The sequence below is a fragment of the Paramormyrops kingsleyae genome, chromosome 12 (assembly GCF_048594095.1).
Source record: "Paramormyrops kingsleyae isolate MSU_618 chromosome 12, PKINGS_0.4, whole genome shotgun sequence".
NCBI classification, from domain to species: Eukaryota; Metazoa; Chordata; class Actinopteri; order Osteoglossiformes; family Mormyridae; genus Paramormyrops; species Paramormyrops kingsleyae.
Window position 1 is genome coordinate 11,741,063 of NC_132808.1, and position 8,928 is coordinate 11,749,990.

The 8,928-nt window shown below is 39.0% G+C and overlaps 1 protein-coding gene and 1 long non-coding RNA gene across 4 annotated transcripts; one reads left to right on the forward strand and one right to left on the reverse strand.

Annotated features, from left to right (window-relative positions):
- Positions 1–19: 19 nt before the first annotated feature.
- Positions 20–4,242, reverse strand: LOC140593644 (uncharacterized). 2 transcript variants are annotated; one of them, XR_011994056.1, is made up of 3 exons: positions 3,449–4,242; positions 2,234–2,415; positions 20–1,395 (listed from the first exon to the last, which is right to left on the reverse strand). It is a non-coding gene; the product is annotated as an uncharacterized lncRNA (long non-coding RNA). The 2 variants fall into 2 exon arrangements; XR_011994055.1 differs by having other exon boundaries at positions 20–2,415; positions 3,449–3,595; positions 4,117–4,228.
- On the forward strand, positions 3,557–8,928 carry LOC111859310 (serine/threonine-protein kinase pim-3-like). 2 transcript variants are annotated; one of them, XM_023841858.2, is made up of 11 exons: positions 3,557–4,493; positions 4,937–5,089; positions 5,433–5,531; positions 5,786–5,977; positions 6,308–6,402; positions 6,571–6,618; positions 6,718–7,096; positions 7,243–7,404; positions 7,493–7,614; positions 7,999–8,111; positions 8,489–8,928. In XM_023841858.2, exons 1-9 carry the CDS (start codon positions 4,472–4,474, stop codon positions 7,588–7,590), a joined length of 1,248 nt encoding a protein of 415 aa, XP_023697626.2. In that variant the 5' UTR covers positions 3,557–4,471; the 3' UTR covers positions 7,591–7,614; positions 7,999–8,111; positions 8,489–8,928. The 2 variants fall into 2 exon arrangements, with proteins under 2 accessions (XP_023697626.2, XP_023697625.2); XM_023841857.2 differs by having other exon boundaries at positions 3,560–4,493; positions 7,875–8,111.

An 8,928-nucleotide genomic window follows, 5' to 3' on the forward strand; every position in this document is an offset into this window, starting at 1 on the left:
GTCAAATTGCCGGCGGGCCCCAAAGCAAAATACACAGTATAAAAGCCATTCTGGAACAGACCTGATGGAAGTGCACAGAGACTTCTACCTACCTCATATCTTTCACAATACAGAACTTCTCTGTGTCTTTTATTGGTACCAATGCTGGAAAATGAAATGGGTAGAACAGGGGTTCAAGGTCTTACTTCTAACACCCAAACATATCAGATTTTTCATAATAAATTTTTCTATTTACATTGATCTACATTAAACGGCCCTGCCTCTACTAAAACACTCATTTACATAGTATTTTTGTTCTCTGTCAGTGCATCATATTTTGTCTTTTACAGGTGTATGTTGAAGAGCAGAACTAACAGCCCCCGGAGACATTTTCAGCTGTACAGCACATAATATCAGCCCATGTTTATATCCCCAAATGCTGTCAGTTAATAAATGTGTTGTCTGCATTATTGCTTTATTTCTCATTTTTTTCCCACCCACATGAATATTCTCAAACAGTTTTTAAAACCTCAAGCCTGTGTCACAAAAAGAGACACTCATTTCTCAAAACTGTAAGCACATATTACACAAGAATTGCAATAACTATTAACCTGTTTCAAACTTGTAACACAATTCTTCAGTAGGCATATCAATCATGGGGGTTGTTCAAATGAAAAGTGCAGTCAGAAAAACAGTTAAGTTAAGCATTCTCTATTACATCTGTCCCTGGCATGTGTTACAAATTTCCCTGTGCACAAGGACAGTTGTAACAGTGGAGTGACTGAATTTAAATTAATTTTGCAACCTGTACATATTTTATAAAACCACTTCAATGTATTGTTCCAGTACCTGACATGCTAATGCTTGTAATATAGCAAATTGGCTATTCCAGTATAAATGGATTTTGAAATAATCGAAAAATGCCCAGAAGTGTTACAATTGTCCCTGGTCCCCCCTATCCTATAAGTAAGAATTTTTATTTTATTTTGATGTCATAAGGAGACATCTTAAGGATTGCAGTAAGATATATACAGCCTAATTACATTGAGTAATTTTTTCAATGTTAACTAGAAATCAGAATGGCAAAAACTGTCCTACTTCACCTGGATTCTACAGTAGGAACACTGGATGCATGACGTCGCGGAACTGCTGTGGCGTGGATCCGCAAATTTGTCCAGTCCGACCTCGTTGCTGCCACAGTGCTGTTACTGCAAGCCCTGTGTTTCTACATTGAGTTTACCTTTCATAACTGCCATCAATAACAGAATGCCTGATTTCAGTTCATTATAAAGTTATGTTTATATTACGGGTCCCAAGAGTGGTACCACAATAATAAAGTTAAGTACCTGTAAACAGGTGAGTAAAACAAAGAGATGACACAGGCTGCTGCTGTTCTGTTCTTCATCCAAAGTGTGTCTGTTTATTTATGGACAACAACTGATAAATATCTATGTGTAATAATTCTTTCCTTGGTCAGAGTGTGGTTCAGTTGTAAACTTGTTCAGTAAAATTTCATTCATATAACCTATACAAATACATACATTGTCATTATAGAACGTAACAATCACATGTTTAAGTATCCACAAAACAACATCAACACATACCCTTCTTCACCTTTACAGGAGTGATAATAAACACTACAGCTCAATAGTGCAAATTCATGGGTATTTCATAGTATTTTAATCTGGCTACCTGTAGCCGCCTATCACCTGACTATTTATTAATACTGAATAGAGTTCCACAAAGTAACAAAGCCTAAGAATTGCACCTAAAGAGTGTTAATTACTATAAAACACTATCTGCTAAAAGCTAGATATAAAACATCAAAGGTACATTTATCAAAGGCACAATCATTTCTTCACTTCTTAACTTAATAAATATTTTTAATAATCATGTCTTATAACCGAGGTATCTTAACCCATTTTTACCAATTGAACTTTGTAAGATAACCGTCTCACAAAACAGTGGATGAATTCATTTGCTCATTTAACATTGCGAAATTTCTGTCTCACAAAAATGTCTGGGAGCGCACCATGACCGGTAGCTGACCGTCTGCAGCACTTCTGTTTGCCGCCACAGATAGCTCGCGAGACAGCTATTCACCGTTTATCTCAAGTAGTATCTCAACCCTTCTATTCCCTTTTTTTTATACTTAAAAGTTCAAAATAACACTAAAATATGTAAGCAAACAAACATTAGTCATGAATTAATGGAAAAAAAACACAACACGGACGACAGTTTCCCCTGTACTAACCTGTAAAGGGGTGAGTAAAGCAAAGATGACTGCCTGCTCCTTTTCTATTCTTCATCCAAAGTGCGTCTGAGGGCAGGGCGGGCTCCGCCCCTTACGCAACCTGGAAGCAACTGCTCCACCCCTATGGCTCCACCCATGTCACACGCTTCAATTCCTACTGTGATATCTTACAGCAATAATAGCTGGTTTAAGAATACACAATAGCTTGTTTCAACCCTTTTTAATTTTTTTTTTATTTATTTACTTTTTTTTCCTATGCGCGCCACATTTAGTTTAGAGCAAGGTTAAAAAGTGTGTGCTCAATTGCAGTAGTAATAATAATTGTAATAATAATAAATACAATTATTATAAATAATACACAGCAATCCCTGTATCTTTTTCGTGATTTTTTTACCCCCGTTTTTTAAAAGAGTGCCCCTAAAAACTACTACGCTTCACCTAACGTTCTGTTAACATAATTATAGGCTACACTGTGCTTACTTCTGACTTTATAGTACACATCTAGCCTCCGTTTTCGGCGTCAACAGACATGCAACTAGGGAAATGGTTGAAATAATTAATATTCATATTTTTCATGTCTAGGATATGTAGCTTATTCATTGAAACTATATCGAAAGGTGTCCGTTATGCCATTTACCAATTTTTATGGTATGATGTTAGTATAACTACCAACAGATCTTTTAAATGCCTATTTTTGCTGAGAACCGCTTTTCGCGCCTGAAAAACTGGCGTCACTCCGAACCTGGAACAAACTGGATGGGTGGCGCCAGGGTACACGTACTTCTACTCTGACTTATCATTTGAAAATGCCTATTAATAATAAAATGTTTGATTCAGAAAAGTTAGAAAAGAACATAAAGTTGGCCAGTTTAAACCAGCAAGCACTCACGTTATTTTTGTTTACTCTCGTTCAGAGATTGCACGTTATTAAAAGGACTGCATATTAAAGGAGGCTACATGTGTACTACATAGAGCGGGAAACGCAGTGTAGGCTATAATTAAATTATGTCAATCAGTTAATATTAGGTGAAACGCAGTAGTTTTCATGTGTACTCTCTCGCTCCTTACAATTGTCACAAAATATACAGGATTTATTGTAGTAATAATAATAAGTGATAATTTAACGTGTTGACCATCGTAATTTCTTAACCGTTGTCTAAACTAAGTCAAATTGATAATGAATTTAAATCAAACATTCACATAAGTGTTTCTAACCTTTAAGGGGCTCTCCATGCCGCAACAGTTCCGCGTGGCAGTAACGTACACGCTAAGCAGCCGTCGTGTTCGGGGCCTGGGAGGGCGGTTGCAGGCTGGGCTTTGGCGGTATTTTGTTCGAAATTAACCACGCCCTCTACCCCATTCCTGGCTTGGCAAATTTGATCGAATTAATACTGGAATATTGATTTTTAAAATAACATCAAAGTACTGTATACTATGGTATAATATCTGGGCGATATTATGATATTAAAGCGACATGTTTCTGAGCCATTGCGAGATATCACCGGGATTTCTCGATTTGGCTAATGCTGCCGATGACATCAATAAATATACCGCGCTAAAATAACAGGTAATTGGTATTTTTCAAATCGCAACACTATTTGCCTCGCCTAAAAATCACGTTTTGTTTTATTAACATGGATACGCTCTAGATTTTGTTAAAGTAATGTTTTATCGGTTTGCGTTAAATTATTTGTAGGTGATGTCAAGAGATAAAGGATAAATTTGCTAACGCTTGCGGCTGTGGTCAGAGTAAAGCTAGGCTGGGAGTGGTTGACTAACTCTACCCTCAAGAGAAAACTAAACTACATTATTATACGTTATTATTTATAACAAAACAGGCATCCAAGTAGATTTCTGAGATGCCCTTTCTTTTAACAGTACACCTTTTATCCGTCGCTTGCGTTTTCTATCCTCCAATTAGATATTTTCTCATCTTTTCTGTATTTACATCATTGAAGTTTATGATAGTAAAAACAATACGTAGCGATCTTGCGGGGTCTTACGTGGTATTTTACAATACTCAGAATACATGTATATTGAGGGCTTCAATTTTTTGACCAATCAGCAAACGGTATTTTGACAGCGCGTTAGGATTGGACAAGGTAGTTACATTCTAGAATTTTGCGTTGCAGTACGCGACATATTGCGTAATTTATTTAACATTCCATACAAACCTGCACAGAATTTTGCTTTAGCTGATTCACACATACTGGCATTTTGGAATAATCGAAGTATAACATGGAAATTAACAAGCCTTCAGGTGAGCTAACATTTAGCAACGTAATATTTTAAAATATTTCAATTCTTTAAATGAATATAACTTTTATCCTTCAGTCTATCTTAAAACTTTCTCAAAGTTAAGCAGAATAACCTTTAATTTGTATTGAATTCATTGGATGTGGTGATATTTTCATGTCATGATTTGTTTACAGTTATAATGGCATAATATAGGAAATAGGACTCACAAGTATTTACTTTAAGTATCTGTCCTATATCTGAATGGGAGAATGCTCTTATGCCTTTTATCCTCTCTGTATGGACTGTTCACATTGAAGGTTTCTGTAGCTCTTCGTGCACATTCCCTGGCTATCTTGTAGTTGTCTAAGATCAGAATAATATTGTGGCGATAATGGCCATACTAGTGGTCTTGAATGCCTACCTCATAAATGCATGACATTAATTTCCTGGGACCTTTCATTTAAGTTTCGGAGTCTAGAGTGAGAGGGAAGAAGAGATCCCGCTCACCAAGTGAGGATGAGGGACACCCTGTGAAAAGGGCGAGAAGGAACCTAAATTCACAAGGCAGAATTCATCCATCGACATCCTCAGCCAAAGCCGAGAAGGGCCCCTTTAAAGGTTTGTCATGTGACGAAGTTATCATTGGAGATTGGAACCAGACTGATGTCATAGGTTAACTAATAGCAAACAACAATTAAACAGTTAAAGAAATGGTAGGATTTTTGAATCAGTTTACGTAAATATAAAAACAACAAATATTAGCTTTTGAAACATACTGCATATTATTATTATTATTATTACCTACAATCCTACATGTACCCCAGTCTTCTGCTCACGGTAAGCTCCAAGCCCCACCACACTTACTATGGTCCGGGGCCATAATACTGACCATGAATGTCTATCCATCTACGCACCACATCATAAGTGTATGATATTAATTTCCTGGGACCTTTCTTTGAAGTCTCTGAGTCTCGAGTGAGAGGGAGGAAGAGATCCCGCTCACCGAGCAAGGATGAGGGACGCCCAGTGAAAAGGGGGAGGAGGGAAAGTCCTGCTGCAGGTGTGTATGTCAGAAACATGGCAGATTGATGCATCTACAGTTTTAGCTTTCAGGTCATGTTTTCACATTAGTTTTACACTGAGGTGTCATGCTGTGTCACTGTGAGTAGATATATATTTTTAGTAGTTTTAGTCTATATTTTGTCACTAAGCACCCCAGGTATTTGCATATGTCTCAGTTCAAAACTTAACTCTACATCCACAGCGAATCCACTTTGTCATTCAGTAATATTGTCTATCTCTCATTATCTGTAGCACAAAGTGGCTACAGTGAAGCCGTAGCTGGGAGTGGCACTGGAGGAGTTCCGGCAGATATCTCGGCACTTCGGACGAAACTCCTTCAGGAAATCAGCCAACAGCTGACGCTAAGAAAAATGGAGCCAACAGCTTTGGATGATGCAGGCCACTCAGTTTTGAGTCCCAAACCCACCACCTTTAATTCTAAAGGTTTATATTTCTCTCAATCTTTTACATTGGTTGAGGGTAAATTTTCACAGATTATTGATTTTCAGTGTGTGACTACTAAACGCACATAACATTCATTGTTTAGTCATTTGCTAAACTAGTACAGGCATGTGGGTTTGCATATCTAAATCAAAATGTAAATGAAGCTTCCCAAATTCATATTAATATTAATGCAATTCATATTAATGCTTTAAAGTTTCTTCTCTGGTTGCTTGTGGTTTTAGATAATAACTAATATATGTCGGTTTGGATGTTACCCTGACTAGCTGCTGAGTATTGTTTTGTGTCCCACTCTTCTTCACTGTGCTGTAGAACGACTGGAGGATTTTTTCTCTAGAGGGGCTCTAATTGGTAGTGGAGGGTTTGGCAGCGTATTCGCCGGAATCCGGAAGGACGACGGATTACCAGTAAGATATTATATCTTACAATAGGTCTCAACATGCATATACATATATAGTATGTGCAGTCTTTATGGACTCCATGTTCTTATAAGAAGTGCATTTGAATTTATGTCAGTTTTTTATGTTTGGTTATGTGCAAATTCTCTCTATAAAAATAATGTCTAATCTTCCCAGGTAGCCATCAAAGAAGTGCGCAGAGAGGAAAGGGAAGAGGTAGACATAGTAAGTAGCTTGTAGGACGACACACTAACATTTAAAATGGGATAAGTGTATTTTCTGCTCCCTGCATTGTATCTTTTATCTGCTTCAACAACCTCACAGCCTGCACTTGGGGGGAAGATGCCGAAGGAGGTGGCTTTGATGAAGCAGCTGAGCATCCCTCCGGCTTGCCCCTACATCGTCAAGCTTGATGGGTGGTACGACGATCGTGCAAGCCATGCAATAGTGATGGAGAGACCTGAGCCGTGTCTGGATCTCTATCACTTTTGCATGGAACGCGGTGGCTACATGAGTGAGGAGCTGGCACAGCTGGTGCTGCTACAGCTGGTGCTGGCCCTCTTTCACTGTGAGGATCGGGGCGTCCGGCACGGGGACATCAAGGCACAAAACCTCCTCATCCAAACAGACAGTCTACAGGTTAAACTGATAGACTTTGGATGTGGAGGTTTTCTGAAAGGCAGCCTCGATCCAGAGTACTTGGGTTAGTGAAAAAAATCATGTTAATTATAGACAAATATCACTCCTTTATACTGTTTGCTTTCTGTCATAAGTGAGTTTTAAAGTGTGTTTATCAGCGTCTGTGGCATCTTATCTCTCTCATCTCATTATTTTTTCTGATTCTCATAGGAGCAGCTGTGAATGAGTCCCGGGCCAGATTTCTGCGGGATTTCAATTCCACCTACACCACCATGGCTATCGGAGAAATGCTCTTCCGCCTGGTGTGTGGATCGGCACCATCTTGCAGCCAGGAAACCGAATCTCTGCGTTTCCCCAGAGAAGTCTCAGAAGGTTAGTGTCAGCAATGTCACACTGACCACGCCTGATGACAGAGCCTTCTCACTTTGAATAATGTCCCAACTCCACTGTCTGTTTTCAGAATTTCGGGATCTAATGGACTGGTGCCTAGGGGAACATCACAGCAATCGTCCAACCTTGGAGCACATTGCATGTCATCCTTGGCTCCAGAAATGTTGAGAGTCGGTCTTAGACAAGACCGAGGTAATAATAAACTCTTCACTTTGTCATATTGCCGGCGGGCCCCAAAGCAAAATGCACAGTATAAAAGCCATTCTGGAACAGACCTGATGGAAGTACACAGAGACTTCTACCTACCTCATATGTTTTACAATACAGAACTTCTCTGTGTCTTTTATTGGTACTAATACTGGAAAATGAAATGGGTAGAACAGGGGTTCAAGGTCTTACTTCTAACACCCAAATGTCTCAGATTTTTCATAATAAATTTATCTATTTATTAGGGCTGCTACGATTAGTCAACGTAATCAATGACATCGACAACAAAAAACGACGTTGACTACTTGAGGAAACACCTCGTTAAACATAAAATATGTTTACGGGTGTATGAATGTTTGGTGTTGATAGTCGGAGTGCCACAGTTAAAGGTACAGCGCCTGCACCAACAATCATCCGTGCAGCCAGCATCGATATTGAGAACATCAAAACTACGCCATCGACAAGTTCTACTGCAGCTTCAGGTAATTAGTGAACTATCTGTTTTAGTTATTGTTCAGGGATATTTTTATAAAAAACAAATTGATATTGTAATTGTAACGTAAGAACAGCAGTAAATGAGTGCCACAGGGCAGTGATCACATTCATAAGATAGAATGTGGACTCATAATAAACAACAACTCAAACCTGTCCTAAAGGAAAAACAGAGTCTACTTGGTAAGTTTATGGTGGTCAATGACAAAAGGAATGGGAGTTTATTAGTTACTTTATTTTATTCTATAGTGTTATTTTGTTTAATTATTGTTTCTAAGCTTTACCACAAATGTCTACATTATTCTTGCTATGCATAACTGGGGAAAATAAATGCCTGTTATATGTTTGCTTTTGTGATCTTCTAAAGGACTTCCTGAGCATGCCCTCATCTTGGATGTCAGGACGAGATGGAACAGCCTCTTTCTAATGATAGAGCGCTTTGTGGAGCAATACCCTGACATAGGCAAGACTGCACTGCAGATTGGGCCATCAATCACTGAAAAGGCCCAGAAGGAGGTACAGCTATACAGGAGCCACCCGGCAGTCCTCAGCTCAGTGAACCTTATCCTGTGGTGGCAGAAGAGGGACCAGATGCCACTGTTCACTAACTTGGCCAAAAAAATATCTGTGTGTTCAGGCCTCCTCAGATCGGGTGTTTTGAACAGCAGGGGGCACTGTGAGTGTGGAGCGGGCACGGCTTTCACCCGAAAAGGTTGACATACTTGTCTTCAGGGGCGATTTTAGCCCATTTTTGGGGGTGCTTCAGCACCCCCAAAATGAATAAAAGCACCCCCAAAGATTTCTAAA

Excerpts from the sequence above, each read along its gene's own strand:
- LOC111859310 (XM_023841858.2), top strand. The coding sequence starts at position 4,472 with ATGGAAATTAACAAGCCTTCAG. Across the intron at positions 5,978-6,307 it reads CACCACCTTTAATTCTAAAG|AACGACTGGAGGATTTTTTC; the intron begins GTTTATATTTCT and ends ACTGTGCTGTAG. Across the intron at positions 7,097-7,242 it reads CCTCGATCCAGAGTACTTGG|GAGCAGCTGTGAATGAGTCC; the intron begins GTTAGTGAAAAA and ends TGATTCTCATAG.